At 36.4% G+C, this 24,218-nt stretch overlaps 1 protein-coding gene across 1 annotated transcript in view; it reads right to left on the bottom strand.

Moving 5' to 3' along the window:
* Positions 1-24,218, bottom strand: part of COL24A1 (collagen type XXIV alpha 1 chain) — a 383,490-nt gene that overhangs the window by 56,270 nt on the left and 303,002 nt on the right. Inside the window, exons 44-48 of the mRNA XM_066372218.1 lie at positions 24,022-24,075; positions 16,729-16,782; positions 16,559-16,612; positions 9,303-9,356; positions 8,073-8,180 (exon numbers count right to left, since the gene is read on the bottom strand). Coding sequence (XP_066228315.1) covers positions 8,073-8,180; positions 9,303-9,356; positions 16,559-16,612; positions 16,729-16,782; positions 24,022-24,075 — 324 coding nt within the window. The remainder of the gene's footprint in view (positions 1-8,072; positions 8,181-9,302; positions 9,357-16,558; positions 16,613-16,728; positions 16,783-24,021; positions 24,076-24,218) is intronic.

A 24,218-nucleotide genomic window follows, 5' to 3' on the forward strand; every position in this document is an offset into this window, starting at 1 on the left:
AGAAAGATAGACTATAAAACTTGATATGTAAACAGAGGCCAGATTATGAAGGAACAGCATTCTACAAAGAGTATGAACTTGATTGGATTGAGTAGAAGTAATTGAAGATTCAACTATGAAAATAAACCCTTTTAGCAACTCTTTCATTGTGTTGCTAATAAGCAGCCAAATAGACTGAGTTTCACCTGATCTGGAAGAGTTCCTAATGAGCAGAAAATGGGACAAAACAAACAACAGGGGGAGAAGAGGTAGAAGGCAGTAATCAAGATAAGCTATAACTGGACAATTAATCTCTTAAGAATCAAGAGTTGACAAATACTAAGAAATAAATGTATATTCTTGGAAACAGAAGTTTCTTTAGGGCGACTAGCTCATAGACCAGGGACACACAATCCACACAGGTGGCAGAGCTGCTGGGTTTCTAATAGAGGCTCCCATGGTGGTCCTGCTATTCTACGCTTGGATTATGAGTGGACTGATGAAGTGTGTTTTTCCTTCTTATACTGGACACAATCCACAAGTAGAAAACTCAAAACTTTCAATTTTCTTTTAGGACAAGCATCTCATTTGAGACACACAAGCCTGTGTTCACCTGACAAATTGCAAAGTCAAGATTGAAAGGCCTTGACTTCAAGTCCTAAAGCAAATTGTTAGTTTCATTTCTTTTCCTCCTCCCAAGAACCATTTTTATTAGTTGCAGCAATAAAAAAATAAAAACACTGGTAAGCCTTCATTTTGATGACAAGTGGATTTATGATCTTTGCAGAGAAAAGTTGTTTTCCTTTCTCATAAATGATTGAGGTGCTATGCCTGTACAGGAGTCCAACTCAATGAAAGCAGCATGTAGACTCATTTACTACAGATGTGCTAAGTTGACGAGTCTCAAAACACTCATTTGTAGAAAAAGAAATTCACACAAGCAACTGTGTACCTCCCTAATACTGTCCTTCAGTTATAGTCATGTAATCTTGAAAAAAACATTGAAACTACAATGTTTAGTCTTCTATGGGTCTGACACTGTGCCAGCTGCTAAGAATACAAAGATGAATAAAACACAATCCCAATTCTACAAGAGTTTATGATTTCTCGGGGAAGAAAGATATAAAGAAAAGTAACCAGAAACCATACTATCTAGGTTCTGATGGAAGCAGTGTACAGTGTACAGAAGTTCAGAGGAGGGATGCTTAACTCCGAGTACAGAGTCCAAGGACGACTGCCTGAAAAAAGGGGACAGTGCAGTTCAGTCCTGAAAGGCCTTTAGAATGTTGTTCATTCTAAAGTTAGAGGGAAAGACTGAAGACCTTTCCAAGCAGAGGGAATACAATATGTGAACAAGGACATGAAAGTGAGAGGAACAAACAGAATTTGGGGGATGTCTAAGTAATTAAGCATAGTACTTGAAGGAGTATAGCACAGAGATTAAGAACACACGCTCTGCATCTAGATAGCATGATTTTGAATTCTGGATATGCCATTCAATATGAATATGCCATTGAAACTACAATTAACTCTTTGGCCATATCAAACAACAACAACAACAACAAAATAAACAAAAAAACAAAACAAAAAACCAAAACCAAAACCAAAAAAACCCCCTCCAATAATAGAATAAAAAACAAAGAACATTGTTTAGGAAAATCAGGCAGTTGCATAATGCTAGAAATCCCAGAATAAATATTTTTCTCAGTAGAAAAATCTAGTAGTCTCTAAAGGTAAGCCAAAAAAACACGGTGCCAAGATTTATTTAAAATTAAATAAATAAATAAATAAATAAATAAATAAATAAATAAATAAAAAAGGACCAGTGGAAAGATGTCCTTATCCTTCCTTAAAAATATTTCAAAGAATTTCCTAGTATTTAGAGACTATTACTCTCTAAATCGGTGTCGGGAAATTTTTGGCTGAGAGATCCATGAACGCTACATATTTTAAAATGTAATTCCATGAGAGCCATACAACGACCCGTGCACGTTACACATTATCCAATAAAAATTTGGTGTTGTCCCGGAGGACAGCTCTGATTGGCTCCAGCCACCCACAACCATGAACATGAGCGGTAGGAAGTGATTGGATTGTAATACATGAGAATGTTTAATATTGTTAACATTATTATTATTTTTTTATTAAAGATTTGTCTGCAAGCCAGATGCAGCCATTAAAAGAGCCACATCTGGCTCGCGAGCCATAGGTTCTTGACCCTTGCTCTAGCTTTTCTATTAACATGTAGGTTTTAGATGTAATTATCTTACAAATTATTCCTTCATGACCAGTTGAGCCATTGCTACCTATTTTCACTCAACAGATATTATCCTGCCTTCACAGAAAATATTCTACAGGGAGTGGGGACATTTGTAGAAAATATTTCCATATTCATAAATACCAAAGTAAACCGTGGGGTTAAAAGGAGAATTCCTCAAGGGAAAAGTTATTTTGTTTTTATTTTGATGACTATAAAACACTTCAGTGCTTAATGACATCCTGTTATGCTAAATATGCATGTAAAATTTTTCTAACTTATCCTTACAAAAAGCTGGAAAGTAAGAAATGATGATTTACCACCTGATAAATCATTGCCTACTAACTGTGATACAAGACACCATTCAATTTCGTGGTCTGAGAGGTACTCAACATTATTGTAATTTATTCTAATTTCTTTTTTTTTAAGATGGCTAAATTTAATTTCTTTCATCACAAAATTCAATGAGCTTTTTAATACTAGCCATATGTAAAGGGACATGGAGTTCAAAATCTGTGATTTAAAGCTATCCTCAACTAGGAGAACAATTTAGAAGATGGAGCTAGAATATGCAGGTTTTGTCCTACCAATTTATATTCATTCTCCTTTCCCTTGATTATGTCTTCAATCTCTTCATCTCTACCAAGTTTTTCTAACATTTAAATGAGGCCAAGATTCTCTCATTTAAAAATAGTTTATACCTGAATCTCAGTTTCTTCTCTAGTTATTGCTCTCCTTTCTCCTTCAGAGATAAATTTCTCCACTCAATTGTCTGAATATCTTGATTTTGTGCTTCATGCCTCTTCAAGCACTCTAATCTTGTGCCAGCCTCTACTCATCAAGTCAACTGCTTATTTGCTAAAATTATAAATGACCTTCAGATATGAAAATACAATGGTTATAATTTCATTTTACTAGCTTTCTATATTACTCAGGGTCCATACTAGCAAATACCAGAAACCAACCCTGGATAATTTAAGCAGAAATTTACTTAAAAGACAATGAGTAGTTCATACAGTTACTGATAAACACGAAAAGGCAAGTTTGAGAAATGGATAGAATTAAAGGGAGGTTAGGCAGTCCAAATTTGTATACTGTGGAAACTGGAATGCTACTGGAAACTGAGTGCTACTGATCATACTGACACTGCCAACAGAACAAAATCTTCACTGTCACTGCCTCTGTGTATCAACTGCTTTCCAAATGAGGGCTTAGGTGAACATAACTGGTTAGGTTTAGGTCATGGACCTACATCTTTGTTTCAAGGAGGACCTAGGAGGTTAGAGTCTGACATTTTTGACTCCTGTAGTAGACACTAGTCTCCCACCAAGACTCAAAAAAAAAAAAAGAAAAGAGTTAACATAAATATTTCTAAACATAAATATGCTGAGTAGCCAAAACAACAAAAACAAAATTAATAAACAAATGCCCAACACACTCTTTCAGGATTATTAGATATACTATAGTTGATGATATGCTCCTTCTTGGAATATCCTTTCTCAAGTTTTTCTTAAGTTTTTTCTTATGTTCTTTTTCTCATTATCTATTATGACCATTTCATCTCAGTTTCCTTTGCAGTCTCTTCTTCCTTCTTTATCTGACTTCTGAATGATAGAATTCCCCACAGCTTGATTCTGTCCCTTCTTTCCATTGTTCACTTCATTTTTTGTTTGTTTGTTTTTCATTTGCTCCCTAGTCTGCTCACTGCCTCTTCTCTATCTTGCCACTTGTTTTGGAAACCTGACCTTCATGTACTGTCTGTATCACCTGGGTTCTCTTGTCCTCTGACTTCCAGTTGGGGTTGGCTAATGGGATGCACCACTAGGATACAGAAAGATGGGACGAGAGAGAGGTGATATACCTATTTCTCCCATTTCTTCCAAGACTTGGGAGGATTACTTTCTGCCAGTGGCTGGATTACTTTCAATGATAGCTCCTGTGAGGTGCCCCTTTCCTAACAACTCTGCATCTCAGTCTGACTCTCAAGTTGACATTATTTCTTTCCTTTAACCTTTCAGCTTTAAGGGTGGTAACCAGTTTCTACTGTTGATATCTAAATTCCCCCAACATTCTATTATTAGCTTTCTTAACCCTATCGGCATTTCTCTAACAGTTTCTTCAAAATTCCAGTTGTATATACCACTTTCATCCAAACAGGACTCTGATTAGTGCATTTTATGTTAATGACTGTCAAATTAATATTTGATCTCTCTGAGCTCTAGCCTAGATTATCTAATTACCACCTTATTTCCACTTGCATAGCATAACCATATCTGTGAAATTTGGGCCTTTTTTAGTCTTTTTTTTTTTTTTTTAGTGATGGGCAATATAGTGCACTGAGTTAGAAACTTGTGTAAGTTAGAGATGTGGAAGTTATCCTTGACACTTTTCTGCCTCCCTCACCTCCCATAATCAAATATCAAGTCCTGTTAAAGCTACCTGCTAAATACCACCATCCACTTCTTTCCATTTCTACTTCACCAGTCTAGTCTAAACCATGAACATATGTAGCCTGAAATACTTCAATAAATGGTCTTCTTATTAGTCTCTTGGATCTAATCTTTCCCCTTCTAACTCATTTTCCATAATGGGGTCACAGGGAGTCCTTTAAAAATATAAAATTGGATATGTCCCTCCTAAGCTCAAACCTCAGTGGGTTCTTAATATCTTTGAATAATGCTCAATATCCTTAATATGTCTTTTAATATCCACCATCATGTGTGCCTTGTACACCTGAACAGAATTAAACTCTATCCCTTGCTCACTAAATTTTAGCCCCTAACTGTTCTTGTTATGGTTCTTCAAACACACAATGTTCTTCCTAGCTTTGCATATGCTGTTGCTTCTACTTAGAATGGTTCTTTCCTGCTCCTCAACACAAGTACTATTCTTAATTTACTAACTCTTGCTTATCACTTAATGTAATTTGTCCCTATCTTCTTCCTCCCTTTTATAACGCCACTTTATATAATTGTAAATTATGTAAGGTATAATTGACATAAAGTTAATTGGCATAAAGAATATATCTAAGAAATCATTATTACAAGCAAAGTAATATATCCACCCCTGAAAAAGTGTTCCTCATCCTTTTGTAAGCCAACCTTCCCATGCCTCGCAACATGCACTCCCATCTCAGAAAACCACTAGTTTGCTTTCTGAATTTGCTTTCTGTCACTACAGATGACTTTACAATTTCTAGAATTTATATAAAAGTAGAATCACATGATATGGGCCCTTTTTTTTGGTCTGCTTTATTTTCTTTTTAAACCCAGCATATCTCTTTTGAGGTGGAGTCAGGTGGTAGCATGTATCAATAGTAGATTTTTTTTTTATTGCAAACTAGAATTTCATTGTACATATGCACCACAATTTATTTATCTATCCATCTTTTGATGGACATTTGGGTTGCTTCCAGTTTGGGCTATTATAAAGAAAGTAGCTAGAGGCCCTGGACGATTGGCTCAGCGGTAGAGCATCGGCTTGGCGTGCGGGGGACCCGGGTTCGATTCCTGGCCAGGGTACATAGGAGAAGCGCCCATTTGCTTTTCCACTCCCCCCTCCCCTCCTTCCTCTCTGTCTCTCTCTTCCCCTCCCACAGCCAAGGCTCCATGGAGCAAGGATGGCCCGGGCGCTAGGGATGGCTCCTTGGCCTCTGCCCCAGGCGCTAGAGTGGCTCTGGTTGCGTCAGAGCGACGCCCCGGAGGGGCAGAGCATCGCCCCCTGGTGGGCAGAGCGTCGCCCCCTGGTGAGCGTGCCGGGTGGATCCCGGTCGGGTGCATGCGGGAGTCTGTCTGACTGTCTCTCCCCGTTTCCAGCTTCAGGAAAAAAAAAAAAAAAAAAAAAAAAGTAAAAGAAAGTAGCTAGAAATATTCACATACAAGTTTTTGTGTGGACATAAGCTTTCATTTTTCTTGGCTAGGAATAAAATGACTGGGTCATACAAAGGGTATACGTTTAATGTTTTCAGATACTGCCAATATATAGGATAATTGACATCTTAATAGTATTGAGTCTTCTAATTCAATAACATAGACCATATAGCACTTATTTAGGTCTTTAATTTTTGTCAATAATGTTTTATAGTTTTCAGTATACAGGTTTGCACATTTTTGAGGAGTCAGATTACACTCACTATTTTGATGGTATTATAAGAAATTTTTAAATGTCAATTTCTGATTGTTCATTTTTAGTATATATTGTTAGTATACAGAAATATAATTCAGTTTTGTATATTTATCTTGCACCTGACAACCTTCCTAAATTTACTTATTAGTTTTTTGTTTGTTTGCTTGCTTTTTAAAGATTTGAGCTCCTTTTAAGAGTGAGATCTCATACAAAAGTCCTCTTTTAACCAAACTGATGTCAATGCATAGGCCTATCTATTTTAATTAAAAACATTAGCCTGGCTGTCAAAGTTTTCTAGGCTTTAGCCTGATGCTCTGATATTCTGATATATTGCCTCTAAACCAAATAGAAACCATGTTAAGACTCTTCAATAACAGTCACCTTTTCAGATATAATTTAGACAGATACTTATTTCTAAAATAATTAAGTTGTTATATTGTAGTTTCATTTTTTTTTAAACAAATGAGATAACTAATCATAATGGGATTGGGTTTAGGTACACTATCATGTTACATCTAATAAACAACTAGGATTAATTTATTTTTTAAGAAGAGAAAAACAGATAATCATACACCAATAACAAAAATGTACAGGGTAAATTTTACTGGGTTCTTTTTTTTTTTTAAATTGCACCTCAGATAAACCTCATTGGCTACAAAACTGCCACTGCACAAAGCTTTTACTGAGTTCTTGAAAGTATGTTGTTAATTATTCTATTTTGAGTGAAAATGACATGGAATAACAAAAATATCTTTTTTTTTTTTTTTTTTTTTTTTTTCATTTTTCTGAAGCTGGAAACAGGGAGAGACAGTCAGACAGACTCCCGCATGCGCCCGACCGGGATCCACCCGGCACGCCCACCAGGGGCGGACGCTCTGCCCACCAGGGGGCGATGCTCTGCCCATCCTGGGCGTCGCCATGTTGCGACCAGAGCCACTCTAGCGCTTGGGGCAGAGGCCACAGAGCCATGCCCAGCGCCAGGGCCATCTTTGCTCCAATGGAGCCTTGGCTGCGGGAGGGGAAGAGAGAGACAGAGAGGAAAGCGCGGCGGAGGGGTGGAGAAGCAAATGGGCGCCTCTCCTGTGTGCCCTGGCCGGGAATCGAACCCGGGTCCTCCGCACGCTAAAAATATCTTGATTAGGATGACATGAGGGGAGAGAAAAAGAGAAAAGGCTAAATAAAGATAAAATATGATTTTTAAATCTCTGATAAAATAAGGTAAAATTTTTATCAAAAAATAAGAGGTAATCTATATTATTGTATTATGACCAGATAAATAGAGAAAAAACATTCATACAATTTTTGCAAAGTCAAATATGAGGCTATAAAAGTAAAAGGAAAGTAATTTTTGGCGGAACCTGCCTTGAGGTACTGGCAAGGCTTAAATGTTCTAAAGATGACTTTTGATGAACTCAAAACCTAGCCAGGTTGGGTAGCCCCTAAAACTTTGCTTCTTTATGTCCTTATATACAAGATTTCATATGTGTAAAATGGCATATGAAAATACGCATTATTAGATATAAAATATCTAAGTGAATGTACCTTTTGATACTCTTTAGAAATCATACACACAATTCCAAAATAACTGTTAAAGAAATGACTGACTTAATTTGAGCCAATGTCAAAGCTAAGAAAGCCAAAATATCTACTGCCTAGCAAGGAGTCACTATGCATAAAGAATAAGAAGCAAAGAAATATTCAGTTTACTCACAGGAAGTCCCTGTGTTCCTGGTAGCCCAACTTTCCCAGGATGTCCTGAAAGGCCTTCTGTTCCATGGTATCCTTGCAGGCCCTTTGGCCCAGGTAGGCCTGGAAGTCCCTTGGTAATTAAAAATTGCTTGGATTATAGAGAGATACTGCACAGATGATTAAATGACAAATACCTTTATATTTATGAGTGGGGTTTTTACATTTTTAATACCCCGTCCCAGTATAAAATTTCCTGTTTCTTGGATTCCTTAATGGTTTGCTATTTGAATTCAACAGGTCAGGTCACTGTCTTTAAATTTTTTGTAAACAAAAAAGCCAAGCTAATCAGCAATTTACTGAGTACCCTTTTCAGCTTTACTGTAATTCTTTGGTATTCTCATTGTGACAGTCCATGCTTTATCCAGCTGTAGCGAAAAAATCAGCTATATGCACCTATCAGTTTAGGAAATAGGCTGCCATTCACCATCTATAAAACCTCATATTATTTTCCAAAGAAACAAATTATGGCTCTTTTTGTTGCCACTTTTAGATAATTGCATGACTCAAAAAAGGTCTAACTATTTGTTTCTATTCTTGGGCAACTAGATTCTATATATCTGATCTGAATGTGTTATAATTTATGGTTATTTTCGCTATATTTTTGAACCAACACAGGTCACCCAAAGGAGGAATCTAGCCAGTGGCAAGGGAAGACCGACAGGAAATTCTTGCTAATAAGCCGGTCAATGCATATTTACCTGATTAGAAATGAAACTGATGGCTAAGGTAAAATTAATTTTGTTATATATGAAAGAGTTAAAAAAGTTTTTTCTAAGACTATCTATTCCATTTACCAGGAAAATAAGAGGTTGAGTCCTTCAATTAAAATCCAGCTCGTGTCTTTCTATTGATGCTTGAAGATCTCTGACCTTTGTCACCATTTTGTCATGATTCCAAGTTCCCTGTTTTTTAGTAGTTTACCATCAGAGAGTAGCATGAGTCCACAGAGTGGGCTCCATAACACTGGAAAATAGCATACTTCAATTACAGCGACGTATATTTAAATAGCAAGTGTGGTTTTGAGCTAATGGTCATATTTTGTTCCCTCTGTGTTCCAGCATGGACTTAAAATTTTTTGAAGAATATCTGATTTATCCAATACTTGTTGTAATTGGTCCCAAACTTTTCTGCTTGCTAAAGTTGCCAATTCTATTAAGAAAAGCAAGAAAGATGCGAACGGCTTGTTACTCACAGGAATCCCAGGTTTCCCAGAAGGACCAGGAACTCCTTTTTTTCCTTTCTGACCCTAAAAATGTAAACCACAGTTGTTAATTGATTGTAGTAAATTTAATTAAACTTAAGGCACAGAAAAGAACCCTGAGACCAGAATGCTCCACTATAGCAAGAACTGCCACTAACTAGTTGTATATCTTTGGGACTGCCATTCAAATTTTAGGGGAGTCATTTTCTTAAATTCTAATTGGGACAATTTGATAAAATATATATAAATTTCCATCTAGCTCCAAATTCATGGTTTAAAAATATAAATAAGAGTTCTAAGAGGGAACTGAATAGATTATTTAACAAAGGTCCCCATGTTCAGGCAGAGCTTTTGTCTCTCTATTGAGAGTGGCTAAGTACTTAATTCAGTAAACACTGAGCATTTTGCATCAGGGATTTTGTTACGTGTTGGGAATGCAAAGTCAAATCCCTGATGACAAGGTATTTACAATGTAGAAACAGACATGACCCAATAAGCCTAAAATGTGCTATCTGGAAGCATAGAGAAGAACATACTTGTGAATCAAAGAAAAGATATTTATTTCTCATGAACTATTTGTTTTTCCATGTGTGAGATGTTTTAAATTATAATTTATTCAGCAGCTACTGCTCTGCCAGGATAGTTAGAAACTTGACCATTGCAAATCATGCCATTATTCTGATGATATCTTAAAATTACTGTAAAAAGAAAAATGTGGAAAAGAGTGACCTAGTTCACAAATAAAAGAAAGAAGCATATGATTATTGCCATAGAGATTTCTCAGAAGTCATCAAAACTTCTCACAAACAGGATAATTCCATCAAAATGCAAATCAGTTATGCAAATCTGAAGATAGTGTCAAATTCAATCTGACAACAGTAACAAAATAAATAATTTCACAAGACATTATATCTTCTGAAAATAAGCTTAAACATTTTAAAAAGAAATAGCATATCTAGTCACAGAGAAAAAGGCCATTTTATGTAAGAGATAAAAATCTAACTTAGAATTTGATAATAAAGAGTTATATGGATCAAGGATTTGCCTTCAAACTCTGAAAACTATTTTATTTATCTTAAGAATTCACTAATGTAAAGTCTTTCTAAGGGTAAGAAAACCAAAAAATATGATATTTGGTGACCTGGGTTTAGTGAAGTTTCTAGAACACACGATCCCTATAATATATATATCATAAAATACAGTGTGTCCATAAAGTCATGGTGCACTTTTGACTGGTCACAAGAAAGCAACAAAAGACGATAGAAATGTGAAATCTGCACCAAATAAAAGGAAAACTCTCCCAGTTTCATACCTATTCAGTGCAGTTTGATGTGGGCTCATGCACAGATTTTTTTAGGGCTCCTTAGGTAGCTAGCCCATGTAGCCTCTACAGACTCATCACGGACTGATGGCCTACCAGAACGGGGTTTCTCCACCAAACTGCCAGTTTCCTTCAACTGCTTATCCCACTGAGTAATGTTATTCCTATGTGGTGGCACTTCGTTATAAACGCGCCGATATTCACATTGCACTTTGTTCACGGATTCGAATTAAGCGAGCCACAGAACACACTGAACTTTCCTCTGTACCGTCCACATCTCAACTGGCATGGCCGTGGGCTGCTCCGCTGTATACACGGTGTTACATCATCATCTGCGCATGCGCACATGCTGCCACATCATCCTACAGAAACTGGGAGGGTTTTCCTTTTATTTGGTGCAGATTTCACATTTCTATCGTCTTTTGTTGCTTTCCTGTGACCGGTCAAAAGTGCACCATGACTTTACGGACACACTGTATATCTTTCAGAACACAATAAAGAAATAAAGTACATAAAGACTTAAAAATATTGAAAAAAATTTATTTTAGTTGTATTAAATAGCACTAATTAAATAGTATATGAAAGATGATAATATTCAAATATGTTAATCAGTGTGTTTTTTTCTTCACAGTATTTCTTTTTATGCAAAGTGATAGATCTATTCTATATTTCTCATTTCAAAATAGACTTTTTATAAATTTCAAAATAGTCCTCTGAAAGTCATGGTGGCTAATAGTTTGAGAAGAATATATTTTTTAAATACAAAAGCCTGATTTTTAAATATTAAAACTCTATCTTTGAGTATTAAATACCAAAGTTATAAATATGTGATTCAAGTCATAAAATTGATGGCATAAAGAACACATTTAGAAGAGAAAATTTTTTCCTACCTAGGGGGATATAAAGATCTTCAAGTTGTAGAAAGAAAAGAGAAGAAGAGAAGCCAGACTGTTGAATACTGACAGTATATCTCTGAAAAGAATCCTTTACCCCACTCGGCCTTCTGAGACTCAGGGCGAGTAGAAACAATAATACCCCCAGATAAGTTTGAGAACTTGGGCACAGACATGATGGCTAGAGAGACTAATGTCCTCATTAACAAGTCCAGATAAACTGCACTGAGTGTCAGCAATAGAGGAGAAATTTCTGCAGGAGAGGCCTAGGCCAATGAGTTTGAGAGAGTCTTAGTCCCACAAGCACCCAGCATGGTGTGAGGAGCTGCAGATTATTTCCATGTGACCAAGAACAGATGCATATGCCCTGTACAGGCCTATATAAGGAAACTTTGCAACCGAGATGAGAAAATAGCTGTACGTGCTAACAGATCACAGAACTTCTGCCAGGATGTCCAAGGTAGATGGCAACTGGGGGCTAAAAGGATGATGTGAATTTCAGTGGATTCTAGTGTAAATAGATGATAACTGAAGACCAAACTCACCTCCCAGTCCTCCTGTTCCCCACCATCACCACCCAGAATGTGCTTATAAACTTGACAAGAGAGTAGGAAATAGGGAAAACTCTAAATCAAATACAGAATATGTGAGTGGATGGAGTTAAAGGCTATCAGCTGACTAGGTTTCCACCAATTAGGTTTCTACCACCAGGTAGGAGAGGCATTTAGGACTAATGTTAAGTTCTATTATAAAGAACATAAACAAAGTTATATTTTTAGTATACCTAAATTTATGGCTTAAGGTTCAATATGTTACACATGTGAGTGTTTTATTCTAAACATTCAAATAAAATAAATCAAAGAGATTCACATATCATCACAAACTGATTATAGTTTAGAATGATCATTATGTTGAAGATTATTTCAGAAAAGATTATTTCAGTTAAATATTGTACACTAAAATCTATATATATGGGTCTATCATTATGAAAATTAGAATATTATTCAGACTTGAATGAGCAACAGAAAGCAGCTTCCAATAGAATAATACTAAAGAAAAGTATGACAATAAAAATTATTTTTAAAGTGTATTTTCTTACTTGTAATAGGACAATTATGGCAAAATATCTCCATTGAACACAAAAAGTGTTTAACAGATAAGAAAACTATAGTCTCTGCCCTTTTTATATGTTCAATTTAGAAAAAAATTCCTTATAATTATTGTCACCATTGCTAAAAAAAAGTAGGTCAGCTAGAAAAATCAGTCTTACAATGGTTTTAAGTAAAGATCAGAATGTGTATATTAAAAAAAATCTCTAAGTTGGAATTGCTGGATAGTCTTATAATTAATTAAGAGCCAACCATTACTAAACTTTAATCTTACACAGAGGTAATCTGTTGAGTAAGAAATTATGAATTGGGTGGGCTAAAGACAAAGAACATATGTGTCATATAAGGTATTAGCAGAGAATTAATTGAGTTGGTATCATTAGAAGAAAAAAAATCACTTTTCAATCCCCAGAATTCAAATGTAATAAAGCTACAAGTATGTTATGTTATTTTCAAATTTAACTTACTTGTATTATATTATTTAAATATAAGTACCTCAGGCCCTGGCCGGTTGGCTCAGTGGTAGAGCATCGGCCTGGCATGCAGGAGTCCCGGGTTCGATTCCTGGCCAGGGCACACAAGAGAAGCACCCATCTGCTTCTCCACCCCTCCCCCTCTCCTTCCTCTCTGTCTCTCTCTTCCCCTCCCGCAGCCGAGGCTCCATTGGAGCAAAGTTGGCCCGGGCGCTGAGGATGGCTCCATGGTCTCTGCCTCAGGAGCTAGAATGGCTCTGGTTGAAGCAGAACAACGCCCCAGATGGGCAGAGCATCGCCCCTGGTGGACATGCCGGGTGGATGGATCCCGGTCGGGTGCATGCGGGAGTCTGTCTGACTGCTTCCCCGTTTCCAACTTCAGAAAAATACAAAAAAAACAAACAAAAATAAAACCTTATAAATCAATAGATTTTCCCCATTGTAATAGGAAATACAAATGAATTTTATATGTAGTCTTTAGAGCGCATGAAAAATGGTGCTTTCTTTTTTTCTGGTTAGCTTTGAAAAATAGAATGGTCCATTTGAAACTAGATCCACAGAAACAGCTTTCTGTTCACTGGGATTGTACTCGTTTATGAACCACTGAAGACGGTAGTCTGATTCTTTGGTTAACAAATATTTTTAAATGTGGCACTATAGTCCAAACTCTAGTTTGTTTGTTTATTCAAGTGAAGCTGAACAGCTATCTTTATACTTTGCTAGTTCTTTGTTAGAGAGTAGCTTTAAAATGCCAACACAAATTTAGTGAGGCAAGAATTAAAATCTTTCTCTCACTCTTTTTTTTTTAACCAAGAAATTTCAATTCACTAAAATCTGGAACTTTGTTTTAGAAGGAAAATAAGATTTTGGCTTGAATTTAAGTCTTTGGAAGTCATTATAAGACAGTTCACTACACTTGCATAAATGTCTTCTGAAATATGTAGTGATTCTACAATTGGTTTTGACTTGCTCTCTTTATAGTGTTCACAGCATCATATTTGAAAGCCCAATGAGTGAATTTGTTGGTTAAGTAAAATTTGTCATAGTTTACTTGATTTATAAAAGGTTTCAAAGTAATAGAGGCTTTTATATAATAAAAGAATCAGGAAATAAAGTTTTTAGTGTTGGTTCTGTTGGTAACTAGTTCTGAGATATTAAGCAACTTATAATCTCTCTGGGACTTAAGTTTCTTCATCTGAAAAATGAGTGGTTTGTCCACATGATTGAAAAAGCCATTTCCAAATCTAAAAAACAAATTTAAAGGTTTGCAAAAACAAGATGACAGCAATTGGACAGGATCCACTTGGCCAATGAAGGCGTCCCTAAATAAATAATACATAGTCAATGATCATTCTTGTAATAATTATTAATATTTTAAATGCTAAGAGACCTTTTAATGTAACCTTGGACTACACACAAGCATTTCTAAAAGTGGGAAATACTAGCTCCCCTGGATTATACAGAATTTAAACCATTGTTTCTCAGCATCTTTCAGCTCTTGTTACCCAGGAGGAGCTGACCATGTAGGCAGGAGCTGCATGCAGTTGCCTAGTAAGAATATTTAATTTTCATTGGCATAACTTTAACAGATACTAATAAATATCTAAGGAGTTCTTCTTCCAGAGGTCAAAAAGGAAGAAAAACACTGAGAATATCAAAGTACTAATTAAAAAATATTAGCAACTTTATGCCTATTGATTTTATTTAAATTTTTTTATTTATTGATTTGAGAGAGAGAGAGAGAGAGACATAGATTTGTTGTTCCACTTGTTTACATATTCATTGGTTGACTCTTGTATGTGCCTTGACCAGGAATTGAACTTACAATCTTGGTGTATCAGGATGATGATCTAACCGGCTGAGCTACCATGACAGGGCTAAAGACTGGCAATCTTAGAGTCAAAACTTGGGAAGGTATTTTTTTTTTTTTTTTAACTTGGGAAGGTATTTACATCCTTAGGCACTTAATGCAAATATAAGAAAGTTGTATGAAAGCAGTAGCAGTTTTCTAGATTCACAGCTTTTCCCACAACGTTTCCCATTTTGGGTATTAAAATTTTAAGCGATTGAGACAAATGCCTTCTTTTTTTTTTTTTTTTTTTTTTTTAATAGTCTTTTATTTTTTTATTTTTATTTTTTATTAAATTTAATGCAGTGACATTGATAAATCAGGGTACATATGTTGAGAGAAAATATCTCTAGATTATTTTGACATTTGATTGTGCTGTATACCCCTCCCGCAAAGTTAAATTGTCTTCTGTCACCTTCTATCTGGTTTTCTTTGTGCCCCTCCCCTCCCCTAACCCCTCTCTCCTTCTTCACCCCATCCCCCCTCCCCCAACCCCTCACCCCTGTTGCCATCACATTCTTGTTCATGTCTCTGAGTCTCATTTTTATGTCCCTTCTATGTATGGATTCATCTCAGTTTTTTTTCTGATTTACTTATTTCACTCCGTATAATGTTATCAAGGTCCATCCATGTTATTGTAAATGATCCGATGTCATCATTTCTTATGGCTGAGTAGTATTCCATGCTTTTTTTCTCGTTAAGACTTGCCTTCAATGGGAGATTTTAGTTTATTATTTATTAGTCTTATTTATTAAGGAACCTGACTGTAAATTACTAGGTAGATGCCAAGACTATTCAAAATGAGTTCCAGGTGAGTGAACACCTATGTAATATCAGATTCAACCCAGTTTTATTATTTACTCTCACAAGTGGAAAAAATAAATATGGGTGAAGGCTGCTTAAAAAATTAAGAGAAACATTGTCTCGAATTCCTTACTTTTTATCTATTCTCCCATAATTTATTATTAAAATACAGTACATTTTCTTAAGAATTTAATTTAAAATCAGAATACCATTAAAAACAGGACAGCAATGAACTGATGGTACAAATTATAAAGCCCGTGGTTACACACGGTTGAGGCAACGTCTGCCAGGGCACAGGGAAAGAGATGGCTCAATTCATTAAGACAACAGGTTTTTACTTTGTTTGATGACAAATAATTGATTTGTCTTATAAAAAATATTTTAAATCTATTGTGAGTCTGTGTCACACAAACTATTTCTGCCTCTGGCTTACTATACAACAGAGAAATAGGTGTGGCTGATGTATTTTTCACTCTGCAATGCTGGTTCTAAGGCATGTGGTATGTCTTCTTGAAATCCCAAGGAGAGACAATTAGTTTGGGACAAATTTAGGTAATGCCACAAAGCCAGAGTAGGCTTCTGGTGAAAGAAAATTTGGATGGCAGTCAAAACACATAAATTAATCAAATAATCATGTTTTATAACAATTGCTGACAAACACCCTCTTTAGAACCCTACAGTGATCCTTGCTCTGGAAGGAGGAATAATTATTTAAATTACAATGAACAGCCACTCCTTGTAGCTTTACTTTCTTGAGCCACAGTAAACTTCAAATTGCCTTAAACAAGTTCAACTTACTTCAGATCCTCTCTCTCCTTTTAGTCCTTGTTCGCCTTGGTCACCTGGCTCACCCTTTAATAGGAACCAAAATAGAAATCACATATAAAGGAGAGACCAAATAACATATATTAACATAATTTTTCTTTTTTTTTAATGCTAGAATTACAAAGAATGCTTTCAAAACATACTGGAGGCCCTTGTGGCCCAGTGGCGCCTCTTGGTCCTGGTATACCCACATGACCCTAGGAATAGAAAAGATTATATTATTAGAGTAAATAAAGACATGTGATTTAGAGCAGTGGTATTCAACCTTTTTACACTTGAGGACTGGTGAAAATAGGAGAATTATTCTAGGGACCGCTAAGGCAGAAATCACCCAGAGCGTAAGTAAATTAGACTAAGATCTCTGGGTCTATAATCTTCATATTAACATCAGGGTGGTTAACTGTAGCATGGATGAGCACAAAATTTCTGGCAGACCTGTCCATGGACCTGTAGTTGAAAAACATTGGTAAGGATAGTATCATTTCAAATGGTAACAAACCATTTTAAACTTCAATTTAAATATCATAGAGATTATGATTTTCTCTTTGAAATAGTATAGAACATAATAGCCACTGGATATTATGATGACTGAGAAATAGTATAAAGTTCTTTGATTTTCTATGTAGATTAATGTAATGGGTTGATGGTGGCCTGCCAAAAGATAGCTATGTCTTAATCCCTAGAATTTATGAATGTGATCACACGTAGAAAAAAAGTTTTTGCAGATACTGTTAAATTAGAATCTTAAAAGGAGATTATCCTGGATTATCTATGTTGGACTATATCCACTGACAAGTAGAGAGATGGTAGGGGGCACACAGACACAAACAAAAAAGGAGAGGGCCCTGTGAACACAGAAGTAGAATAGGAGCGATGCAGCCACAAAGAACACTGTCTGCCAGCAGCAACAGGGACAGGAAAGATTCTATCCTAGAGTTGAGAAAGGGAGAATGGCCCTGCCACCATCTTGATTTCCAATTTCAGGTCCCTAGAACTGTGAGAAAATAAATGTATGTTGTGTTAAGCCACTAAGTTTGTGGAAATTTTTAAAGACAGGCTCAGGAAACCAAATAGCGAATAATCAAAGGAATGAAGAGTTTGAGAACAATTTTCTTTTTCTCAACCTCTTCCCACTGTGGAAGTTTGCAACGGTCCCCATTTTTACAAACTAAGGTCATAGTTGTTTGGATAGATTTACCAGTACTGGGTTGAAAACTGGGAGTGGTACAATATATAATGCCTACGCAGATCAAGTGACTGACATCCAGCAGTCTGAAATCATCCCAGTTCTCCTGAGGAGGAATGTGGACCTACCACATTTCCTTCTTCAAGTGTGTAAACAGAAATGAGCACAACCCAGGGCCGTTTCAGGTGAGAGTTATGCATGAAGAATTCTGCATGTGATCTCTTCTATTTCTTCCCCACTGTCTTCTTCACTTCAGAGTGCCTTCTTCCTACTCTCTGTTTATTAAAGAAAAAATGCCATAGCAAAGGCAGTTTTCAGGCTTACCTCCTTTTTCTGGGCTAGGAGAAGAAAGGACTGTAGACCTAGGCTAACAATATTAATTCTCACACAAAGATCAATTGAAACCTTCTTGTTTGCGTTCTGTGAGGCAAATGTTTATGGTTTTAAGATTCAACTTCTTGATAAAGTAAATAAATTCTGTTTAAGGGAGTAAACAGTGGCAAGAGGAAAAGGCTAGTTTGGCAATATTTCTATAGCATGTGGCCATAACTAAAGGAAAACCATTATAGCATGACCCTTACCAGCAAGACCTGAGAAGAGTCAGGAAATAATAGAATCAGGGCAATTAAGAGGGAGCTTATTATTAATAAATAAAACGGTTATAGATCACTTAGCAAACAGACTCAGGAGAGATTGGTCAAGTCCAGTAAAAAGCTGGAGTTACAGACTGAAGTGAGAGTGAGCACATGATCAAACCACAAAACTCAAAACTATGATGGCCAATTATGGCTTTGCCACCACTCTTGTCTATAGTTTTACCCAGAGCTTTTTAAAATGAGCACATAGAATAGCCAACTGTCTCTCTTGGCTTTGAGAAGTCTGGATACAAATCTCACCAAAAACAAACTTGCTTTCTGGGAGTTTCACTGTAATTCTTCTGAAGTTGGAAATGGAGGCAGTCAGACTCCTGCATGCGCCTGACCGGGATCCACCCAGCATGCCCACCAGGGGGCGATGCTCTGCCCATCTGGGGCATTGCTCTGTTGCGACTAGAGCCATTCTAGCACCTGAGGCAGAGGCCATAGAACCATCCTCAGCACCTGGGCCAACTTTGCTCCAATGGAGCCTCGGCTGTGGGAGGGGAAGAGAGAGACAGAGAGGAAGGAGAGGGGGAGGGGTGGAGAAGCAGATGGGCGCCTCTCCTATGTGCCCTGGCCGGGAATCAAACCCGGCACTCCTGCACACCAGGCTGATGCTCTACCACTGAGCCAACCGGCTAGGGCCTGGTCCTTTTTATCCTAATAAATATTGACAAAAACCATTTTTTTCCTGTAATGGTCAAAATTAAATATGTTGAAGTATATATTATTTTAAAGTTTCATAGGCAAAGTTATGGGAAATGATTAATCTTGCCCAATGGTGTTAGGTGGGACCTGTTGAATGGCTGAGGGGAGCCTGGAGAGGATTTTATAAAGGAAGTGACGATAAACTGAATCTTGAAGGATGAATGTTCCAGGCAGTAAAGTAAAAGGAGGACATTTGGCAGAAAGAATAGCATAAGGAAATAAATGAAAATTCATCTGACAGAACATATTAAGAGGAGAATGAGTTTGAGAGGGCTATAACTAGGGATAGAAAGTCTAGTTAGGAATTGATAAAATAATCCAGACCAAAAATAATGAATGCAAGGCAAAGTGGCTAGATTTCAGAGATATTTAAGAAATCAAAAGAAGTGACCAATTGAATTTAAGAGATGAGAAGAGGAAAAGAGAGAAGAGAGAGGAGACAGTAGAGAGGAAGAGAGGAGAGAAGAGAAAGAGAGAGGAGAAAAAAAGAGAGGGAGGATTCATTTACTGACTTGGACATCTGGATGCCTGGTGGTACTGTTCACTGAACTGAGGACATACAAAGAGGAGGATCAGAGCTGGGGAGCATGATGATACTATGTTTAGGACAAAGTGAGTTCGAGGTGTCTGTGATGATGTCCAGTAGCTATTTGGAGATATGTCTGATGCTAAGAAGTGAGGGCCAAGTGAAGATTTACTTATTATTTATTATGTGCAAAAAAATTCTATGGCCTTTGCTAAACCAAAGTAAAAAGGAGTTTGAAATAGAACATAATTTATTCAATGTATTTCTAGGACTGTCTCACACAGTTTAGCCTGACTTAATCTTGGATGTTTGTGTAATTCTGTTCATAGCACTAAAAAGTGAATGTTGACAATATAATATGCTTATTCCCACCATGTGCTCTGGCTCTCTCAAGGCTCAAGATGAATTTATGTTGACTTATGTGATGTATAGTTTCCTAGATGACAACTATAATTTATTCTATTTGTTTTTTTACTGATGAAATGTTTTTATTCTGTATGTCTTCTATATGTGATGTTCATAGAGGCAGGGACTGTGTCTGGAGAGTCCAGTGTCATATTCATGGCATCTAACTCTGTTCCTGGCCTATGACAGATATTCCAATATATGCTTGCTGAATAACCAGAAATTTATTATATGTAACACATAAAATGTATCATGTACAGCCAAATGGAAGCAAAATTTTCATTATTCGTCCTATTTTTTTTTCTCTCCAACAGGATAATCATGACTAAACTGAAACTGTAAGAATATCTATGAATGTTAAAGTGTTTCTAAAAAGTTTGGTGATTACATAGCCATAAAAAGAAATGAAGTAGTGATATATTCTACAGCATGGATAAAAATCTGAAAACATGGTGTTAAGTGAAAGAAGACAGATATAAAAATCTGCATGATTCTGGAGTTAATGAAAACAATGAACTGACAAGCAAAATAAAAACAGACTCATACATAGAGAGCAGACTGATAGCTGTGGGGCAAGGATGTTGAGTGAGCGAGGTGGAAGAGTAGTGCAAAGAAGTACAAAAAAATGAAAAAGGAATAACTCATGGACATGGATAACAGTGTGGTGACTGCCAGAGGTGGAGAAGGGTATGGGGGAATGAGGATGGATAAGACTTGACTTGGAAGGGTTAATGCAGAATATGGTATACAAAGATGTGCTGTTGAATTGGGCACCTGAAACCTGTGTAATTTTGTTAACCAGTGTCACCCCAATAAAATTCAATTAAAAAAGCTATAAGATTCCATTTATATAAAATATCCAGAATAAATTTAAGCAAAGTAGTAGTTGCCAGAGGCTTGGAAAATAGAGAGTGACTGCTTAATGGGTATGGGGCTTCCTTTTTGATATGATGAAAATGTTCTGAAACAAGTTAGTGTGTGATGCTCGCACAGTATTATAAATGTACTACATGTCTCTAAATTGTATACTTTAAAAATAGTTAAAATAATAAACTTTATGTTATATATATTTTAACACAATAAAGACAGCTTAGTGACAGTGCTAACACTTAGTTTACTGGAATGAAATGAAAGCATATACAATGTCTACACAGAAAAGCAATCATTTAAAAATATAGCCTGAGGCTACAACAGAAAAGTCTAACTGCTAAATAAAGCATACAAATCAAATTGTGATTGAGAACACTTGTCAGGAAACAAGTATGAATATTCATGACTTTGATATTTCTAAGCAATAAAATTAGTGTGGTTGTCTGGCATGAAATTAATGTTTAGAATAGAACCATCAACAAATGGTAAAATGATCCCTAAAGCTTAAGGGCAGAATAAAACAGAGTAGGATAAAATAAGACAGAAGGAAAGATGAGGGTCAAACCAGTACATGAAACACCCATAATTGAAAATTTCAACAGGAGTATTTTGGGAATAAGAAAGGAGAAATAGATTACAAAGTGAATAAAGAATGTATGACTATCCAGAGTAATGGGGCCAGGGTTTTTCGTTGCTAGCCAGTGAAGAGATTCTTCTTTTTCCAATAGAATAGTTAACTGTTTGCCAGTAAATATGGTGATTTAGCTGCCTAATGGTTTGTAGTTGGTAGAAGCCAAAAGAAGATATTGCAAGGACTTGATTTTCCTAAGAATGTGTGGAGAAGTCACAGAATAAGCTAAGGAAGTTTTAAAAAGCTTGTCAAATTATGCTGGAAGCAGTGCCTTGGTGTCACAACCCAAAGAAAAGCTAATTTTAGTAAATTCACTGGATTCCTTGGATTAAGAAACAATGTAGATGCAAATGTTATGTAAATTGGAAACAGAAGATAGTCATCACAACAATTTCACAATCATTTAGAGCTACCTTTAACATTTGCTTCAAAGAGAGTGCGAGGAAGTAAAAGTTGATTTTTCAGATTTCAGGCTTGAGAAAATCAGTTTATTAATAATACTTATCTACCTACTGGCTATCCATTCAATCTGGCTCTTTTTTTTTTTTTTTAATTTTTTTTTAAAATTTATTTATTCATTTTAGAGAGGAGAGGGAGAGACAGAGAGAGAGAGAGAGAGAGAGAGAGAAGGGGGGAGGAGCTGGAAGCATCAACTCCCATATGTGCCTTGACCAGGCAAGCCCAGGGTTTCGAACCGGCGACCTCAGCATTTCCAGGTCGACGCTTTATCCACTGCGCCACCACAGGTCAGGCCAATCTGGCTCTTTAAGTCTTCATTTCAGACAAGATCACAGAAATTTTACATGAAAGGGGTATGTTGGATCAAACAGCTCATCAATTCATTATTAAAAATGAATTACGTTTATATACATGACATTTATTGGTCAAATAAGCTTGTAAATATGATATATATGTTTGCTTACTTATAGTTTGCATTGGGTGTGGGGGACAGGCTGTAAACAGGCAAGGTGGTTATAGCCTAAGGCTTAGTTTTAAGATTAAGCTTTTCCCTACACCCTTGACTGATTGCATGATGTGAGGTGGTGCACTCTCATGAGGAATCCCATTATGCCTCAGATAAGTGACTTTCTATTAGAGAGTTCCTTGTTTGTATATTGGATTAAAGGTTTTGATTTCTGTACTATAAAGTGGGGCAGACCAGGAGCTCGCTCTCTCGGTTCCTGCTATCATTATTGCATGGGCCTCCCTGATCCCTTGCCCTTCATGGGAAGAGCAGGTTTTCTGCTTTTCCCTTGTCTTCTCTTGTGGTTTGCCTGTCTTGGTGAGACACCAATAAACAGAATGGCCCACCATCCTCCAACTCTGCCATTTCTTTACCGTCTGCCTGAATCCAATGGGAACCTGCATGTGAATGGCCACGATGGTGGCTCCTGGCCTTAAAACATTCTGTTATTTACAGGGCTTAGAACAAGACATACAAGAAAAAATAATTCATATTCAAAATTGAAAAGCTAAAATAGCTGCATATGAATGATTAGCAAAATAATTAGCTACAGAAGAGGTTAAATATTTGTGCTGAAAGGCTTCTATAAACAATAACAATTATAGGATTAGAGAAGACAGAAAGATCACTGTTAGGGTGGGTGGGGGAAAAGGTATTTTGATAGGATTTATTTAAGTAAAAATTATGTAATATTGTGAGCAGGCAGAGAAGAGTATGAGCAAAGAAGATGGAGTATAAGAGAGTTAGCCAATTTTGTTTAGCGTTTGACATTGTAAACAGAAAGGGAAGAGTTATATGGCAGGAATACAAAACATTCTCAAAAGAATTGTGCTAAAAAATGACACAGTAAATTCTATACATAGTATAATTTTGGTTGATGAAGTTGGTCTCAGAAAATACTAAGAATGAATGAGGGTAAGAATTGACATAAGGCTTGAGAACACAATGACATTCATCTATCCATCTGAGAATTCTTTATTGAATTCCTACTATATACCAGAAACTGTGTTCTAAAAATTGGGTATATAGTAATGAAAAAGACAGGCAAGAGTTTTCCTCTCATGGATATGACATTTTGGTGGTAGAAGACAGATAATAAACAAAAAAGAAACTGTGTAAAACAAGATATAGGTAGCATTAAATATCATGAAGGAAAATCAAGAAATATGATATAAAGTGATGCATTAAAAGGGTTAGGCAGGAGATTAGAGAGAGGGAGAAATAGAAGTTATATTTATTTCCCACACAAAAAAGGGGGACAGTTAGAGAAAGTCTAAGAGGAAGTAACATTCAGCTGACATCTGAAAGATGAGAAAAAAGGAGCAATGGGAGGAGATGAAGATGCTTCTGGAAAGAAGAAACAGAAAGTATAGAGCTGACCTTCCACCAGGATGAAAAACGTAAGACATTACTAATTATCTCGATGCTTATTTTCATTTGAGACTGAGCAGAACGACAGAGAGCCTTATTTAAACTTAGAAGCAAGGCATGAAATGTGCAGTAATTACCTTATATCCCTCTGCTCCAGGCTCTCCTCTCTCTCCTTGTTCCCCCACTGGACCCTACAGAGACAACATGCAAAAATAGTCAATCTCACAGCCTGATCTAAAACTTTGTAAATGCAGATGATATTGTTAGTGTGATTTTTTTTTTCTAAATGCATAATAAATTTACTTAGTTCCAGTAAATAATTTCAAAAGATTGA

Source organism: Saccopteryx leptura, chromosome 3, assembly GCF_036850995.1.
Source record: "Saccopteryx leptura isolate mSacLep1 chromosome 3, mSacLep1_pri_phased_curated, whole genome shotgun sequence".
Taxonomy (NCBI): Eukaryota; Metazoa; Chordata; class Mammalia; order Chiroptera; family Emballonuridae; genus Saccopteryx; species Saccopteryx leptura.